General features: G+C 41.0%; 1 protein-coding gene and 1 non-coding gene across 21 annotated transcripts in view; both read left to right on the forward strand.

The window, feature by feature from the left end:
* RIPOR2 (RHO family interacting cell polarization regulator 2) overlaps window positions 1-19,975 on the forward strand; it is a 200,703-nt gene that overhangs the window by 132,990 nt on the left and 47,738 nt on the right. For 16 of the 20 annotated variants that reach the window (XR_014062770.1, XR_014062769.1, XR_014062771.1 and 13 more), the window contains exon 2: window positions 17,920-18,046. Coding sequence is in view for 12 of the 20 variants with exons in the window: in XM_081522161.1 (XP_081378287.1) it covers window positions 17,920-18,046 (127 nt within the window). In the remaining 8 variants the exon portion in view is untranslated. Of the gene's footprint in view, window positions 1-17,919; window positions 18,051-19,975 lie in introns of those variants that run through there. The other 4 variants (XM_081522154.1, XM_081522152.1, XM_081522151.1 and 1 more) reach the window with 2 other exon arrangements.
* LOC145519267 (U6 spliceosomal RNA) lies at window positions 4,885-4,991 on the forward strand. The gene has a single exon (XR_014063682.1). It is a non-coding gene; the product is annotated as a U6 spliceosomal RNA (small nuclear RNA).

A 19,975-nucleotide genomic window follows, 5' to 3' on the forward strand; every position in this document is an offset into this window, starting at 1 on the left:
ATTAGCGTATTTAATTTTCACAGCAAACTGGAAGTTTGTTTCTTTTCCCACTTTTACAGACGAGGTGACTATGGTCTGGAGAAGTCAGGTGACTCATCAAGACTGCACAATATAAAGTGCGTCTGCCAGGCAGGCTGAATTCTTTGGTCTCCACAGCCCTGACACGGAAGGCCTATATTTTGTCATCACAGTTGGAAAACAGAAGATTAGATGACCATGAGTTCCAGTCCTGATAGGGAGTTACTTTTGAGTCTTCACACAGTGGACAGTTTTTCTTTTAAACCCTAGGATACCCAGAGCCATTCCTTTTTTGCCATTAGAGAACTGATTCAGTTTTGTCCTGTGTTTCTGGTGAAGACTGGCAATGCCTTTTCCAAATATTTTTTTGTATCGGAGTTGGAATCAAGCAACTAAAGAACATTAATAACTCAATTTTTTGTGCATTGAAAGAATAGGAGGTAGATGTGATCAAGATTATGGCATACGGTGTGCAGAGAAAAAAAATGAAACCCTGGGAAGATTTTATGTATCTCTGGCAAGGCTCTACCCAGATCAATTAAATTAAAACCACTGGGGATGAGGCTCAGACAATTACATTATTAAAAAGCTCTCCAGGTAATTCTAATATGCAGCCAGATTTGAGACTCTCGAAACTGTATTATGCTCTTTCTAGAGGTTAGTGATAGTTATATCCATAGGAAGGTGCAGAGGCCAAAATATAGGTTAAATATTTATTTTAATGTGGTAAATGTCTTCAGATAAGCCCAGTAACTCAGTTTCTAACAGTGAACATGACTTTCTGGATTTAGTCATGAATTTGTTACTCCTGAATAGCAAGGGTTACCCACTTATATTTGTTGACTCTAAAACGCTGTTATTATTGTTATACTGTGTTATAATGAGCATCTCATTGTGGCAAATGGTTGAGTGAGTGAATTCATGAGTGCTCGGCCACTTAGTTGTGTCTGACTCTTCACGACCCCCTGGACTGTAGCCTGCCGGGCTTCTTTGCCTATGAAATTTTCCAGGCAAGAATACTGGAATGGGTTGCCATGCCCTCCTCCAGGAGATCCTCCCAATCAAGGGATTGAACCTGAGTCTCCTGCATCTCCTGCACTGGCAGGTGGGTTCTTTACTCACTGGGCCACCTAAGAAGCTTGTGGGGAATGGTTATGGAATAAGAGAATAAAAAAATAAGAGTAACAGTGAAACAAAGGTCAATTGTTCTTGAACCCTCTGAGCACCTGTCAGTGCTAGTTAATGATGTCTGTGAGGTCACAGGGCGTTCTGAGTACTGGTGACCCTCCTCTCCAAGTTGATGGAAAGTCATATTAATAAACAGACAAAAAAGGGAATTCCCTGGTGGTCTGGTGGTTAGGACTTCAAGCTTTCACTGCTGAGGGTTGGGGAACTAAAATCATGCAAGCCTCATGTCATGGCCAAATTTAAAGAATAAGAAGGTGAAGAAAACTGGAGGAGGAATTCTGCTTTCTCAGCTAAAGGAAAGTAGAGATGGGTAGAAACTCTGATTCTAGATCCAGTTCTGCCAACAGTCTTATTAGTACAGTTGTCTACAGATCAGTCTCCTTACCTATGCGATGGAAATCATGATAGTTGTCCTACCTTATTTACATGATTGTTGTCAGAGTATAGATGTCAAAGCATTTGGAAAGGACCAATCTGCAGATTTGAAATGTTATTATGAATCTCCTCACTAGATGATAGTAGAGATTCAGACAGCTGTGTGGCCACCAAAAGATGCACCTTTCTCTTTATTTTTATTCCCCAAAGGGTCACCAGTTCTAAGTTCTTTTAACTTTGGCATCAGTACTAAATTCTTTGGAAGCCCTATATGGTGGAGAAAATGAAAGTGTGAGTCGCTCAGTCATGTCCGACTCTTTGCAACCCATGGACTGTAAGTGCCCACCAGGCTCCTCTGTCAGTGGAATTCTCTAGGCAGGAGTACTGGAGTCGGTTGCCATTCTCTTCTCCTGGGGATCTTCCCGATCCAGGGATGGAACCTGGGTCTCCTGTATTGCAGACAGATTCTTTACCATCTGAGCCACTATATCTACCTCTGTGGTGGAGAAGGCCTCTGTCAATTGACTGGAAAACTGAACTTCCCTATACAGAGATTATTTCATCTTTTCATTTTTGCATGACTAATGCTCCCAGGCTCAGCGCTGCCAGTTTGCTCAGAGCCTGCACTTGTTTCTCAAGTCTTGACATCTCAGACCCCTCTGTGGCCCTGTCCATGGTGAAAGCCTCGGGCTATTCCCACACACTTCTCCTGACCAGCCAGAGCACAGAGGCGAAATCTGAGGCCCCCTGACCCCACAGCTCTGTTCCCTGTTGACCTGCTCCATGGCCAAGAGAGGTGGTCCCAGTTTGGGGTTTCTTTGTTTACACAGATGTTGGTCTGGGAGGAGTGGAAAGTTAGGTGGGTCTGGAACTTATTAAAGCCAGTTAATTTGACCTCCAGTGTGGTCAAATTATAGGCTTCTTGTTTGCTTTGAAGTGGGATTGGATCGACCCACCAAGCAAACAGGCTAAACCAAATCTCCTTCTTCTAGAGAAAATAGACAAATTTCCCTTCTCTCTGAGTTCCTCTTTATCTGCCCTGAGATTCAAGGAGGACAGAGATCATCATGTATTGCATTCATGCTACATCCCCCATTTTTACATTCCCTGTGTTCTGAAGTGTTCCATGAAGGGGCTAAAGGCTAAGAAGTAGTTTCTGACACGATACTTGACTGCTTCACGCTAGATGTGGGCCCTGACGCCCATTCACTATTCGGGATTGCTTTCTTGTATCAGCACTGAAATAGTAGACACATTAAAATGTTCAAATGTGCACATAAACAAAGCAAATGAAATAACATATTCCTAAAAACCCATCACCCAGTGCAATGATTGTCAAGAATTTTCCACACTTGCTTCATCTATCCCTCTTGTTATTGTTGTTAAAACATCTTAAAGCAAATCTAAACCATATGTCATTTCACTCCTACAAACTTCCGTGGGCATCTCAAAAGTGTAGACATATTTCTGCGTGATCCTAATTCCATTTCACACCTAGCAAAATGAGCAATATTTCCTTAGTATGATCTGAAGTCTAATCCATATTAAAATGTCCCAAGTATCTCAAAAATGACTTTTTTCGGTAGGTTTGTCATCACAATCAAGACAAGGTCTACATATTGCATCTAGATGTATAAGGAGGAGAAAGGACAAGATACTCAAGCAAAAAGTCCATTTAATCCTTAAAGTACAGTTTGGTTGCAAAGAAAGAACAAATGCTTATGGATCCCACACTGGACCCATCAACATATGGCAGACTCCCAACAGTATATCTCTTGAGTATATTGTCCTTTCTCCTCCTTTTTTCCTATGAATAAATGATTTGCTCAGCAGAGAGTCTGAAGCCCTGCGAAGATCTTAACCTACTTTATTTCTCCCAGACTGGCCAGAGGGACAGGGTGTATGGAGACAGTGGGTAGGACCCAAGAAAATGAATGAAAACCATTTTCTTGCTAGTGAACTAGAGACAAAATCTAAAACCCAGAGCCAAGAGAAGACCAAGCATTTCAGAGTGAGATTTGAGTCCCAGAAAATAAAAAATAGCCCTTCGAACAATTCTAATGTGACCAGAGGATGGAGTAAATTCAGAGGGAAAGGCCTAGAATAGGGTTGAAACTGGTGAGTCAGGTGATGGAATGGTGTGGTGGGGGAGCAGGTTGTCTTGAGGAAAGTCTTCCAACCTCTCTTTTTCCTGCTTTTGAAAAAGGGATCTGACTCCCCTCTAGGTGGATTGGCGAAGGACGTGAATGGGCAAAGGATTACAGACAGCTAAGAGTGGAGATTAACTTGCTAGCTGAGTGGGAGCTTGGTGTGATTTGTTGGAGTTACATGGGCCTCTGTGAGGGGAAGTATCCTGACAGTGCCTTTGGGCTCAGAATCCAAGTAATACGGCATTTCACATGTGTACAAATAAGCCTGTAATGTATTCTTTTGTCTTTGCTGTTGGGAGTCTGCCATATGTTGATGGGTCCAGTGTGGGATCCATAAGCATTTGTTCTTTCTTTGCAACTAAATTGTACTTGAAGGATTAAAAGGACTTTTTGCTTCATTCCTGTTTTTACAGCTTCAATTCCTCTGGTTGGAGCAAAGAACAGTAAGAAATTATTTTACCCTCTTAATGTATCATAAAAAGGAACGTAATTCTGCTTTGTTAATAATCTAGGCATTTGCACATGGCTATACCTAACTGCTTTGCATTCTGGTTATAAATTATTTGGTTTTGGCAACCAAAAATAACTCAGCAGATGTTGTTCATATGACCACCTTCTTGGTATGCAGGAGCAAGGACCAGTAATGAACCCACTATCCCCTTTATAGCAGTTTAATTTGCTAAAATTACCATACAGAGAACATGTGTGCAGGCCTCTGGGAAACCACACAGCTTTGAAACTGCTGGCATGTGATGGCACTTTCACACACAGCCTTATTCTAGTCGAACCACAGAGTAACTCTCTGACACTGGTTTCTTCTGAATGTTATCATTTGCATCCTCCATTTTTCACCTCTACTTTGTTCAGTAATAATTCACATGACTTCAGACGGAACACCGCAGGTTTAGGGAGACCAAGGTCACATTATCAGAAAAAATTTACCCTAAGGCAGGGAGAATTAACAGTAGAGATAAAGTTCTCCCTATTAATATCAGGTTGGCCAAAAAAGTTGTTTGGGTTTTTCCATAAGATCTTAGGGAACAACTTTTTTGCCAACCCAACACATAATGATTGGAAAGTGCCAACATTCAACTGGCTCATTTCCTTGGTAAAAACATCTTTTTCTTTGTATGTTGCTTTAAAAAAAAAAATAGTGCTCACTTCAGCAGCACGTATACTAAAATTGGAACAAGAGTGAGAAGATTAGCACGGCCCCTGTGCAAGGATCACGTGCAACTTGGTGAAGCATTCTGTATTTTTCTATTACACATAAAATAGATAAGCAATAAGGACTTGCTCTACAACACAGGGAACTATTTTCATTTATCCTGTAATAACATATAATGGATAACAACCTGAAAAAAAGAATATAACTGAATCACTTTGGTGTACATCTGAAACTAACACAATATTGTAAATCACCTGTGCTTCAATTTGAAAAATTAAAACATAAGGTTTAACAAACATTTCTCTGCTTTTATCAGGCTGTAGGGCAGACACAACAGGTCATTGCTTCCTGTTACAGATTCATGCTAAATACCACTCTCCCTTTATCGATTATTAATTTTCATAATAAGTCTGTGTTATGAGAACTTTTTCTATAGAGTTACAGTTATATAAATGGATCACTCCAATGGCTAACAATAAGCTCTTGAAGTTGATCAGAACACACCATCACTTACAGACTTCTAAAAACTGCATGACGCAGGCTGTAATCAAGAGAATATGAATAGAGACTGTGAATAATAATGCATATCTTCCCACGTAAATTCTTTCATCTTCCCTCCTCTGGGTGAGCTATTTTTTTACGTAAAAAAGCCAAGTGAAGGAGCTTCAGGGGCCAAAGCTGAGAAGGTGTCCGGGTGTTCTAACTGTGCATCTCGGCTCCTTCAAAACCCCTACGAGCTGCGCTTTATACCCTCGTGTATTATATTCAAGTCTATAATAAGATGCCTGAATGCTAAGCATTTGAAGCACTGCTTTTAAAAGTGTTGTCATAACAACAGGAATAAAATGATGAATGTAACTTGAGTTTGAAAAGACTGCCTTAGCTTTAAGTCCATTGCTTTACCTAAGCAAGGCTTAACTGTCACCTCCTAGTGCAAACGAAAGCTGTGATCCTATGGCATTACCATAATTGAGTTGAGGCCTTTAGCTGTAAGGTGGCTCAGTGGTAAAGAATCCACCTGCCAATGCAGGAGACACGGGTTCAATCCCTGGGTCGGGAAGATCCCCTGGAGGAGGAAATGGCAACCAACTCCAGTATTCTTGCCTGCAAAAACCCATGGACGGAGGAGCCTGGTGTGCTGCAATCCATGGTATCACAGAGTCAGACACTACTTAGCAACTAAGCATGCATTGCATGCATGCCATCACATAAAATTGTCAGTTAACCCTCCAATAATTCCATTTAATTGCTCTGATGGCCAGAAATAAATTAATTGATCATAAGAAAAATCTATTTGTTTGATTGTGTAGGCCATATCTAAAAAGCCTTAAGATAATTCATCTCCTTTCTCTGAGATGAGCTATATCATGTAGCTTAATTATAAGGTTCACTTCCATATTCTACCTGACTCTCATGCCCATGAACGAATGCGTTTTAGATACACATGCTAGGCAAGGGAGCCATGCATGGTGCATGCTTATGCTTCCCAGCACACTGTTGGGGACATTCTTCTAGAACCAAAGGGCTTTTTCTCTTTAAGATGGGCAAAGACATAGCTCCATTCTAGTGAAAATAATAAAAACTATGAGCTTACAAAAAACAATGGTGATTTAGACATTTCTCTGGTGGTTCAGTGACTAAGACTCCAGGCTTCCTCTGCATAGGGTATAGGTTCAATCCCTGGTCAAGGAAGTTACGCATGCCAAAAAAATAAACAATAAATAGAAAGTAAAACTGCTTTAAAAATAAAGTACAAAAAAATTGTAATTTCAAACTTCTTGAGTCTTCCATTTCTTAAGATAATCAGCTTAAATTAATCCACGTGCAAAATAGACACATTCAGAGGTGGGAAATTTTGCTTCCCTATGCTCTAATGGTAGACAAGTCATTACACATTTCCCCAAACTCATAGGATGTATAAGACCAAGAGTGAATCCTAATGAAAATTATAGACTTTGGATGATGGTGATGTGACAGTGTAAGTTCATTGACTGTAGCGAATGTACCACTTTGGTGGGGGTTGACAGTGAGGGAGACTGTGTATACGTAGGGGCAGGGAGTATATAGGAAATTTCTGTACCTTCTGCTCAGTTTTGCTCTGAGCCTAAAACTGCTTTAAAAAGTAAAGCCAATTTAAAAAAAAAAACCTGTAAAAAATGGTAATTTTAGTAAAGTCAAATAACAGCAGAATAAGTTAGTAACATTTTGATGCTATTTTGAAGTAAAGAAGCAACAATCACCATTAGCTAGAAATGAGTTGCCAAGCTCTAGGGGTAAACAGGCTATGTGCAAGAAAAGCCTAGAGGAGCTGATAACACCAGGCATGGGGCCATTTCCTTCATATTGGAGTGTTGTTTTTGAATCTGATGGTCAAATAATGAGGGTTTGTGGTGGGTGGATTTTTTTCTCAGCAGGATCAGCCAAGCTGTCTATGAGGACAGTGTTTCCAAGAAATTTCCCCTTTTGATGTGCACGGTTTTTACTATTTTGTTGTTGTTTTTTTTAATTAGTAAATTGACTTATTGTTGCTAATAGCTTCAAGCTTCATTTAAGCACAAAATGTTTTTTCCTTTGAACCAGGAAACAGTTGGTCCTGTTTTGATGTCTACTTTGCACCAGATGAGGGTCTCTGAGTGTTTTAGACTTTGCATTTTAAAATGAGTTATGACAACATTAGTCAAAATCCATTCAACCCCTCTTGACATTTAAGCAAGTTTTAGGTCCTGAATCATTTCTCTTCTAATTATCGTGAGGCCAGCTGCTTCTCTCTGCATTTATTTAATCCACCAGAATGGAAGAAGAGATGGAGTTTTCATTTTCCTCAGGCTGAAATGGTGTCAATTATATAGAAGTTCTTACAACTGACTGTTCCAGTGAGTAGACATGCAATTAACGTTTCTTCTTTACTCTTCAAATGGTTCTGCAAGATGCTGAAAATAGCTGCACAGTGCTCTGCTCTCATTGGTTTGAGGGAGGAATAAAAGAGAAAGAGAGAGAGGAGCAGTAATATCAAATTACTTTATTTCTATATATCTTTCGGGTTCCCTGGTGGCTCAGTCAGTAAAGAAACCGCCTGCAGTGCAGGAGACCCAGGTTCAATCCCTGAGTCGGAAAGATCCCCTGGAGAAGGGAATGGCAACCCACTCCAGTATTCTTGCCTGGAGAATTTCATGGGCAGAGGAGCCTGGCAGGCAACAGTCCATGGGATTGCAAAGAGTTGGACACAACCAAGCGACTAATACTATCTCTTTACCTAAAAATGTATGTATGGTATTATAATTAGTGCATTCTGAAAAGAAAGTGAAGTTGCTCAGTCGTGTCCAACTCTTTGCAACCCCATGGACCGTAGCCTACCAGGCTCCTCCGTCCATGGGATTTTCCAGGCAGAATGCTGGAGTGGGTTGCCATTTCCTTCTCCAGGAGATCTTCCCAACCCAGGGATTGAACCCAGGTCTCCCGCATTGTAGGCAGACGCTTTACTGTCTGAGCCACCAGGGAAGCCTTTGATGGATAAAAGTCAGATATATCTTTGAAGGGCTCATTCTGGATATTGATAGTAGAAAAGAAACCATTATTCCACACTAAGATTTTTATATATGTTATCTCATTTTCACCTTGCAACAGCTTTGGTAACTTAGGTCTTATTATCCTCATTTTATTGACAAGAAAAAATTGCAGCTCAGAGAACTTGAGTGAAACCTGGGTTACCTGGTTCTAGAGACAATGCTTTTCTATCCTACCCTGAGCATCAAAGAAGTTGGTACAGACAGATGGTACCTAAGCTCAAGAAGTTTGTAGCTTGTTAAAAGAGACGAAACATTCAGGGAAATAACTATAAAACACTGAGTCCCTGAGTATGTTAATTCCCATCAATAATTGGAAGTTTTGTGAGAAATAGAGTCACAGATGTACAAAACAAACTTATGATTACTAAGGGGGAAAGGGGGGGGAATAAATTGGGAGATTAGAACTGACATATACACACTACTATATATAAAATTATGACCAACCTAGAACCTAGACATAAAAGTTATGACCAACCTAGACAGCATATTAAAAAGCAGAGACATTACTTTGCCAACAAAGGCCCTTCTAGTCAAGGCTGTGGTTTTTCCAGTAGTCATGTACGGATGTGAAATTTGGACTGTAAAGAAGTCTGAGCGCCAAAGAATTGATGCTTTTGAACTATGGTGTTGGAGAAGACTCTTGAGAGTCCCTTGGACTGCAAGGAGATCCAACCAGTCCACCCTAAAGGAGATCAGTCCTGAGTGTTCATTGGAAGGACTGATGTTGAAGCTGAAACTCCAATACTCTGGCCACTTGATGTGAAGAGCTGACTCATTTGAAAAGAACCTGATGCTGGGAAAGATTGAATACAGGAGGAGAAGGGGATGACAGAAGATGAGATGGTTGGATGGCATCACCGACTCAATGGACATGAGTTTGGGTAAACTCCGAGAGTTGGTGATGGACAGGGAGGCCTGGCGTGCTGCTCTCCACGGGATCACAAAGAGTCGGACACGACTGAGCAACTGAACTGAACTGATATATAAAATAGATACCTAATAAGAACCTACTGTATAGCACAGAAAACTGAACTCAATATTTTGAAATGACCTACATGGGAATAGAATCTAAAAAAGAGTGGATATATTACATATACATGTACATATATATGTATAACTGATTCACTTTGCTACATACCTGAAACACAACATTGTAAATCAACTATAAATCAATTCAACTACACTCCAATAAAAAGTAATTTAAAAAATCAGTCAAATAAACACCAAACTTTGAAAACAATAAATAAATAGATAAAATAGAAGTGCAAACAAAAATACTGAAAATTTTGTGGTTCACACGGCAAGATTCCTCTGGTTGAGCTGGTTGATTTGCTCAGAAAATGCTTCAGAAAACAGTTGACTTTTGCATCAAACAGTAGTAATGGATCAAACCCACGGAATAAAATAAGAATCCATGAGTCCATCCCAACAGACCTGACAGTGAATAAAAACAAATAACAGGATTCAAGAAAGCTCTTACAGTACAAAACAATGACTGAGTTCAAAGCATACCATTTTGCCACCATCATAATGATAATTGATTTGGGCAAAAATCATCTATGATTGCTAAAACTTCTAGGTTAAAGAAACAAGATATTTGCATAGCTTCAAAGTACCTCCTTACCAACCACTTACCAGTTACAAAGGCAAAAATAGAAACTTTCCAGGCATCCAACACCTTAACCAAGGGATCGAAGTTGACATCAAAGTTGTTCTGTAAGTTTTTCACATCACTTGTCTCAGTTAATCAGTGTAATATCTTGTGCATGTATTTATCATTTGGTTAGTAAACAGAAGCTGACAACTAAGAAGCAAATATTAGCCTTGCCTTGATTTACTTTAAGACAGAACACTACAAAAATAAAGCCAATGACTTAAATATATCCACTTTTTTTTAAGATTAGTCAACTGTTCTGTAATAGGTACCTTGCAACCATATAATACACAGACACCTATTTTTAGGATTCATCTTAAATAATCATTTAGCATAGCAGGCTATTCACATCTGGCCCACATGCCTCTTTCAGACAGCTGAATTATACTTTTGCTCTTGACCAGTATGTGGGGGAGCATAAACAGGATGGCATTGTTAGGAGTGGGGAGTGGAGGAACACAACCCGGGCATGAAGAGATGAGTCAGAAAGCACAGTGGGGCCAGTGTGCTGCATCTTATGTGGTGCCTACAGGGAGAAGTATCAAAACATGAAAATATTCAACTCTCAGGTGGTGCTTATTAATTGAGCTTTTCCTTTTCAGGTCCTGATTCCTTGGCATTTCCTCTTGCAGAAGGAATGATGAGTTTTTCTGGAAACTGATAGGGATTTTCCAACAGCTTTATTGATGTAAAATTCATGTATCATAAATTTAATTTGTCTTAAGTATATAGGTTGAGTTTCAGGAAATGTATACAGTTGTCCAGCAATCATCCCAGCAGTTTTCTGAACACTTCCACACACACACACCCGCCCAAAGTTGTCTCATGATCCTTTGCCTGTTCCCATCCCTGGCACCAAGCCAACACTCAAGTTAATTGTAGAATTGTCTACTTTTGCCTGCCTGTCACCCCAGCAACCTGCCAGCTGACCTGCTGGCTGTTGCCTTATCACAGATTAGTCTCAGTCTAAAGAGATGGTGTAGCTTTGTAGCTATGCAACTATTGATTTCTAAGTTGACATTCTCCCCCCATGAGAAATGCTTCAGTGAGAACTAAGAAATTCTTACTTTGTTCTGAAATCACAGATGTCTCTTATATTTTCTTTCAATAGTGGGGATCTTCCAGAATTAACTGTTTGTGTTGTATATTGGAGAATTCAGCTAAATGAAAAAAAAGGGAAACAGACCATTAAAACCTTACTTTTCCAGGGTGAAGAGAGGGATGTCCAGCTGTTGTGTGGCTGTTTTTTAAATTTCATAATGCTTGATGTCTTGCAACTCCAGCATGTATGAATGCTAATCTGCTCCTTCGTTTCCCATAGGGAAATCATTCTTGCAAGGATACACTTTGCCTTTGACCATATTTTAAAATCAAAAATAAAAGGCATCTGTAATATAGACTGGGTCTTCCTTGGTGGCTCAGTGGTAAAGAATCTGCTTGCCAATGCAGGAGACGCAGGTTCAACCCCTCAGTGGAGAAGATATCTTGGAGAAGGAAATGACAACCCACTCCAGTATTCTTGCCTGGGAATTCCCATGGACAGAGGAGCTTGGCCAGATATTCTGCAGTCCATGTAGTCACAAAGAGTTGGACACAACGTAGCAGCTAAACAGCAGCACATAATGCAGACTGAATGGATCCCTTTTATCATCCAGAGGAGCACCTGGGTTGTGGGTAGACCCAATGCGTGTTAGCCACTCAGCCACATCCAGTTCTTTGCACCCCCATGGATTGTGGCCCACCAGGCTCCTCTGTCCATGGGATTCTCCAGTGAAGAATACTCAACTAGGTTGTCATTTCCTTCTCCAGGGGATCTTCCCAACCCAGGGGTTGAACCCGGGTATCCTGCACTGTAGGCAGATTCTTTACTGTCTGAGCCACAGGGAAGCTCCTAAGTACCTTCTTAAAGGTAGTTGAAGAGAAAAGCCAAGTATAAACCATAAAACATAGTTCTAAAAAAAAGAATATGGTAGAAAAAGCAGCATACATAATTTAGTATGCACTATGCACAAAATTATTGAGTTGAAGAAAATTACATGCACCAATATTCTGCTGGTGGTTGTCTTTGGGTGGGTAGAAACTATATGGTTCTTTACTCCCCATCCCTGCCCTAACTTCTTTTTACTTCTCTGTATTTTCCTAATGCAGCAGAGTGCTTTTATGCTTGGAAAAACTAAAAATAACCTCATGATTCCTATTTCCTTTCATGAGTCTCAGTACACTTAACTTGATCAATAGTAACATTCCTTCTAGCTGACTAGTTGCTTTGTCCACTTATGGTTAATCAATGCCTCTAACATGTCTACTGTGAACTCATTCATTTGGAGATTCATGCCTGAGAGGTGATGAAAGGAGCTCACCCTGTCTTACCTAACCTTGAGGGTCCCCAAAAGGAATTGTTCACACCTGGGGAGAGAAGCTTGCTAACTCAGGCTAATCAAATTCACAAGAAAGTATAAACCAGAATACCAGTTTATAAAAATGTAAGGGGAAATGGAACTGTCATCTGGACTGAACTTTCAAAGCATTTTTCTTCCATTTTTGCTGTTTCTACTGGAAGCACTGTCAGGAGCTGCGCGTTAGGATCTGCTGCAGAGCCCTGCTCTGTGATGGATGCCCTTCATTGCCCGTGCTCCAAGCAACTCTCCAAGGTTGACCTCTGTCATTCATTCATTTATTCTTAAGAATCAGGTTATCTCTGAGTTCTCCAGGGCACTGGCTACTTCTGAACCCTCTGAACTGTGCTCGTATTGGACCTTTTATTTCTGGTCCAAACAAGGCAAGAAATCCAGTGGGGTTAAGGGGGAAAACTGCTTACCTCGCTTCCTGTTCCCAGAGTCTAGGAAGCCAAGAGGTGAAGGGGGAACCTCTTGATCCCTTGATCTTTTTTATCTGCCTCACACCCCCCCTCCCCAGACCCTGCCATCTCCAGACTCAGTGCTCTTCCCAGATTGCCTGGTGATTTGATAAGCTACCTTCTAATTTAAACAAACTAGGAACTTCAGATCAACTGGTGGCTCATCACACCCATAAGGCCCAGTGTACTTGTATCGCTGTGTCATATCAGAACACGTAAAATCCTGTACTCATTTTATATCAAAAGACTGTTATGTGTTCACTTGATCTTCGCACTGCATAGCCAGGGAGAAGGCAGCGGTTTTCACTGTATGAAAAGTTGGGAAGAGGAACAATTGTGGCTTTCTGGCTTCCGTGCTAGGAGGCTCAGCTCAGAATGGTAGGGTTCATTCAACTCTTAGTCAAGGTGCTTAGGATTCCTCCAGAAGGAGTCGATGCTTCCCAGGGATTATGGAAATTGTGGGGCAGGGGTGGTGTAACAACCTGGGCCTCCTGGGACAAAGCAAAGTAAGGAACAAACCATAGCAGCTTCACTGTTTGCCTAAGGTTGGAGACCTTTCTAGGATTTAATGCACATAAATGAATGTTAGTTCTGCTGTCATTTTCAGAAAGACCAGGTGAGAAGTCAGTAACTTGGGAACTAGAAACATGTCTAGTTTCTAGAGCTAGAAAGCCAGAAAGTTTCAAGTAGCAGCAGCCCAAGAAGAGTCTGTTATTTTATGTGGACTTTCTTGCTTATTAGACATGGTATTTGGTGAGTCTTAGCAATATGCACTGGGTATAGTGCCTCCTACCAGGAGTCCAATCCCATCTCTAGAAGTCCTTCAGATGAAGAAAATAAAGAGGTTGGTCCGTAACTCAAAGCTCATCATGGGAACTTCATTGAGGAATCTGAATTATTCGGGTGTAATCAGAATTTATGAAACCTGATACATTATTTCTCAGAAATCATATTTCTCCTTTGCAGGACTTACAGATATAAACAACTGTATAAGTAGAGCTGTTACCCATCAAAGTTGTCTTATATGTTCTTGTATGTGAGATCTCTCTCCTGTCTAGTCCCAACTATAGACAACTCTAAATGTCTGCAGTTTCAAAAAAGTATTCTGCATCATATCCATCATACATAAATCCATTTCCTTTATAAAAATTCAAACAATATAGAAAAATTAAAATATTTCTGACTACCACTCAATCTCACCTCTCCATGGACTGTCTATGTATACTTTCAGAACTTTTCGATTCATGTACATAATTTTATATTTTGTTTTCAACATTCCTGGTGTCATACTCAAATTTGTTCTGCAATTTGTCCTGGGGGAGGGGGGTCTTTCTGTGTGGGCATATTGTTATAACTGCTCAGGTTATGCCATAATGCACTAATCATTCCTGTAATGATTAATATTTACATCATTTCCACTTTTCTCCTACTACATAGTTGACTGTCATTAACTTCCCAGTATATAACTTTTTGTGAAGTTGAGTGTTTCTACGCAGGAGATAGCAAAGAGTAGATGTGGCATAATGAAGGATAAATATGTTTTACATATTAAATAGAAGATAACCAGTTGTCTTCCAAGCTTTGGGTGTCACTTTACACCACTATTAGCAATGATAATGCAATTCTATTGATATTAATATATCAGTCCTTTCTTTAGGGGAAGGCATTGGTTCAAAGAAGCATCTGCTAGTAAAATGCAAATGACAAGAAACCAGTTTCGAATCCTAAAGCCTGAAAATGAGTACGTAGCTTTAGGGATAGTTTTGCTGGAAGAAAGCAGGTCTGTGAGAGTCTAGGAAGCCAGTGAGCAGCTTGAGGACTTAAGGCTCCAGGAGGTGGGAGTGGTGTCATCAAAAAGATGATAGCAGAGTTACAGAGTATCTAGCCACTGAGGAATAGCTGAGGCTGCTGGAAGACTAGTAGCCAAGTAGTCACCCCCACTTCAGAGTTAGGGGTATGGGCAGGGGGGTGCTTCGTGCACCCTTACCCCTCATCCCTCCAGCTCTTCCTTTTCTCAACCTACTCCTTTTTCTCAAGAGCCTAACTTTGTGCAGAAGCCCTCAAACTTACTTTATGACTCTCCTTAGGCAGTGAGTCAGCCTTTAGGGGAGCTGATGGCAGGATAGGGATCTCAGCCTAAACCAGCTATCAGCCAAATTCTTTTCTGATAGATAATGATCACTTCGCAGACCAGATAGGCAAAACAGAACATTCACAAAACCGCTTACCCCCCTTCCTGTTCCCAGCGGGCATCCATTCAACAAGTAACTGTAATGAAAAGCGTCTGAGGACATCCTGAAGCAATTTACAAACTCAGAATCCAAGACAGACATTTTTGTTCTCAAAAAGTGTGCCTGGAGACACATAGTTTTTTGAGGCAGAAGCCTGGTGTGTCTCCCTTTCCCTGGCAAAGCGATACAGCTATCCTTTTCTTGAAAAGAAGAAGCTTTCTTACCTGGTACTGAAGAAAGGGAAGGGGGAAAACTATTTCACTATCCAGCTCTAATGTTTAATTCATTTAACATTTAAACTTTCCAAAGAGAGGCTTATTTAAGACTCTTTTTAAAAAGTTGGATATTTGAGAAATTGTAGCAAATTATTTTGGTTGAGTTTGAAAATTTCAACCAATTCAGCATCATCCTTTTTTTCTTTTCTTGGCTGAGCATCAGAACCACCTGCCATCCTTTTCAAAATCCCAATACTCAGGTCCATATTAGTTATATCAGAATGCCTAGGACTCCGTGCAACTACTGATCCAGTGGGTAAGAGAAAAAAATCTTTTTTTAAAAAAACGTAATCTCTAGGAAGTAAAGACAATAACACAGTTAAAATATTTCACACACTTTAAGTCTTTTCCCCGTGACCAAAGCTTGCCAGGATGCAACAGACCTATTGAACAGTAATTGACAAAATGAGATATGAAACTGACAAAATTTGCCAAATTGTGACTTTAAGGTATGTTTTATATAACAAAATTACTGAGTACAAAAAGAACATGTTTTCCTGATATTTATTAAGTTTTCTGGAACTTTTTCTTGATATTTATTACATTTTCTTGATATTTGCTATATTTACATGCGATGCAAAGATAGCACAGGCCTGCTTTATGACCCTAAGAAGGTGTTTTTAATGAAAATTGGACAGACTTTTTAGTAAGCAACAAAGAACACTTAGGAGGACCTTATTAAGGATTTATGTAAATCATGGTTATTTTTGAATGTTGGGGGTGGGGAGAAGCAATCAGAAAGAGTCTATTTGCACTACATTTTGTCCTGCCATTCATGCATCAGATATTAATATTATTGAACGTGCGTACTTCTACATCATTGCTTTTAAAATTCCGGAGAATGCTCCCAAATTTCAGCCTCCCTGCCCCCATCCCTAGCTGGAATGGGTGGGATGCCTGTCCCACCCAGATCAAAGAGCAACCTGTTGCTCACTGCAAAGCCTCTCGCCAGTGGCCAGTGTGCATGCAAGAATGCATGCAGCCCAGAGTTGCTTTCTCCTCGGTGGGTGGGGAGGAGGGGGGTTAGGAACCTGCAGTCTCATGGGGAAAGGGCTGTTTGTTCTTTTCTCTCTGGGGAAGCAACTCACTCAGACCTCCGCCTATGACTGAGCTGCTTCCAAGAGCTCTGAGCCAGTCTCAGTGAAATTGGCTTTTCCATCACGTTTAGTGGACCACAGGAGCGTTCTGCTGCTGTTTTTCAGCTTTGCTTGCTTGTTTGCTGGGTTTTTTAAGGGCAACTATTGATGCTGTTGGTGTCTGCCCACTTTGGAAGTCTTTAGCCTGGACAGTGGCTGTGTCTCCTTCCTCCTGCTGGCCCGTCCCCCTCTCTGGACTGAGGTTACCTGCTAAAACAATGGTATGTGCTTTGACTCTTCCTGATATAAAAGGAATAGAATTACTTAACTGTTCTAGGGCAGTCCTTTGGGGAAACTAGTCATGGGCTTCTGTCCAGCTTAAGTTTTGTTTTTTTATTAAATATTTATTTCTCTGTTATTTATTTGGCTGCACTGGGTCTCAATTGGGGCACATGGGATCTTTGATCTTCATTGTGACGTGCGGGATCTTTAGCTTCGGCATTGAGACTCTTAGTTGCATCACGTGAGATCTAGTTCCCGAACCAGGAATCGAACTTGGGCCCCCCGCATTGGGAGCTCTGAGTCTTAGCCAGTGGACCACCAGGGAAGCACCTGAAGTTGTTTTGACGACGCATCTTGGTTAGCAGTGCCAAGTCTTTACAAAAGGCGAGCTGGTGACTGAAATGGGGCCTGTGCTTTCTGCTATATTTTTCCCCTTTACCTTCCTTGCCTCTTCTCATGGGTTCTTATCATAACCTAGATTATCACTACTCTTGTGAGCACTCCCTGTGCGCGTCTTTTTTTCTCACTGCCACAATAGCATGATCTGATCTTTCAAAATATACTTCAGTGTAGAAAAAGGGAGAACAAGTTTAAGTAAGTTCATCTCTCGGGAAACCTAGTGTTTTTCGTCTTGTGACTTCCAAGTGTAGAATTCCACCCTAAGACTGAGCTGTGTTTTGAATGTGACACACAGCCTGCCTGAAACTTGACTTGGCCTATTTGTGTGCTTCTGCTGTTGTTATTGCTGTTCTAAATGGAGGGAAACATTCCAGAGTTTTCATGTATTTGGAAGGTACAGTTGAACTTTGTTTAAAAAAAAAAAAAATCCCTGAAGGAACCCTAAAGTAACTGATAATGGTGTCTAATTTATATTTATGTATGTCTTCGTGTGTTTCTTTACCTAAGAACTGAACCCTTTGGGTTAGAAAGAACACGTCATAGGAAAGAAGTCTTACAAGCATCTAACAGCCTCATGACTTACCTTACCTCATGTCACCTCCTATTATCGCTGACAGGCTTAGCGAGTTTTCTGTTTGAACCTGCCTGTTATTTGCCTTAATCTTTCCATTGTCTTACAGGACTACCAGCCAGACTCCCAGAAATCATGTTGGTAGGATCCCAGTCCTTCTCACCTGGAGGGCCCAATGGGATCATCAGGAGCCAGTCCTTTGCAGGGTTCAGCGGCCTTCAGGAGCGGCGATCCAGGCAAGTCATGTGTGGTTTTCTCCTGGGACACAGCTTGAGAGGGATACGAACCCTGACGCTCTGAACAAGGTCCGCGTCCGTGTGGCCTGGTTAAAACACACACCTGTGCTATTTTAATCTCTTTCATGAAAAAGATGTAATGTTCCCCAAATTTCTGTCATTTAAGAATTCCTCCTGCAAAGAAGATGGCTGAAGATTTAGGACAAGCTAGCAATACGTGTGCATAGCTCTCCCTACCCCCACTCCACCCCCACCCCATGTTTTCCAGATCTTTTGATACCTGTTGCTAAAGTGCCTCCAAACGTTTGAGCCCATTTATCCTCTAACCAGTAACAACAGATTTGCCTTTATCCACACATCTGATACTGAGCATTTTCTAAAAATCTTCCTCGGGCTTTTAGTAGTTGTGGTAGTAGCTCAGTCTCTCAGTCGTGTCCAACTCTTTGCGACCCCATGAATCGCAGCACACCAGGCCTCCCTGTCCATCACCAATTCCTGGAGTCCACCCAAACCCATGTCCATCGAGTCGGTGATGCCATCCAACCATCTCATCCTGTCGTCCCCTTCTCCTCCTGCCCCCAATCCTTCCTAGCATTAGAGTCTTTTCCAATGAGTCAGCTCTTCACATGAGGTGGCCAAAGTATTGGAGTTTCAGCTTCAACATCAGTCCTTCCAATGAACACCCAGGACTGATCTCCTTTAGGATGGATTGATTGGATCTCCTCGCAGTCCAAGGGACTCTCAAGAGTCTTCTCCAACACCACAGTTCAAAAGCATCAATTCTTCGGCACACAGCTTTCTTCACTGTCCAACTCTCACATCCATACATGACCACTGGAAAAACCATAGCCTTGACTAGACGGACTTTTGTTGGCAAAGTAATGTCTCTGCTTTTAAATATGCTATCTAGGTTGACCATAACCTTCCTTCCAAGGAGTAAGCATCTTTTAATGTCATGGCTACAATCACCATCAGCAGTGGTTTTGGAGACCAAAAAAATAAAGTCTGACACTGTTTCCACTGTTTCCCCATCTATTTGCCATGAAGTGATGGGACCAGATGCCATGATCTTAGTTTTCTGAATGTTGAGCTTTAAGCCAACTTTTCACTCTCCCCTTTCACTTTCATCAAGAGGCTCTTTAGTTCTTCTTCACTTTCTGCCATAAGGGTGGTGTCATCTGCATATCTGAGGTTATTGATATTTCTCCCGGCAATCTTGATTCCAGCTTGTGTTTCTTCCAGCCCAGCATTTCTCATGATGTACTCTGCATTTAAGTTAAATAAGCAGGGTGACAATATACAGCCTTGACGTACTCCTTTTCCTATTTGGAACCAGTCTGTTGTTCCATGTCCAGTTCTAACTGTTGCTTCCTGACCTGCATACAGGTTTCTCAAGAGACATTTCTTTTGCATGTAGCTGTCCAGTTTCTCCAGCACCATTTATTAAAGAGACTGTCTTTCCCCCATTGTATATTCTTGACTCCTCTGTCATAAATTAATTGACCATATATGGGAAGGTTTATTTCTTGGCTCTCTATTCATTGATCTGTTTCCACATCAATTCATTGATATCTGTTGTATTCATTGTATTCATTGATCTCTATTCACTGGTCACAGTCTGACCCGTGCCAGACTGTTTTGATTACTATAGCTTTGTAATAAAGTTTGAAATCACCCCATACCCCTTTTTGAAGCACATTTCCATTGTATTTGGGAGGTTTGCATTGTATTTGTATTTGGGGGATTATTTTTGGTGTGAAGTTATGCAGTGGATAAAGACTGCCTCTGCAGACTGACTCTGGGGAGCAGATGTCATTCAGACACAGGCTTGGGAAAGTTAGTCTTCACTTTCCCCAGTACCTCCTCTCATCTAAAACAGAACCTAGGGGAACTCAAGAAAGAAAAGACAGGTAGTGAAATAAGTAACAT

Source organism: Giraffa tippelskirchi, chromosome 8 (assembly GCF_054371585.1).
Source record: "Giraffa tippelskirchi isolate mGirTip1 chromosome 8, T2T-mGirTip1v1.2.pri, whole genome shotgun sequence".
Classification (NCBI taxonomy): Eukaryota; Metazoa; Chordata; class Mammalia; order Artiodactyla; family Giraffidae; genus Giraffa; species Giraffa tippelskirchi.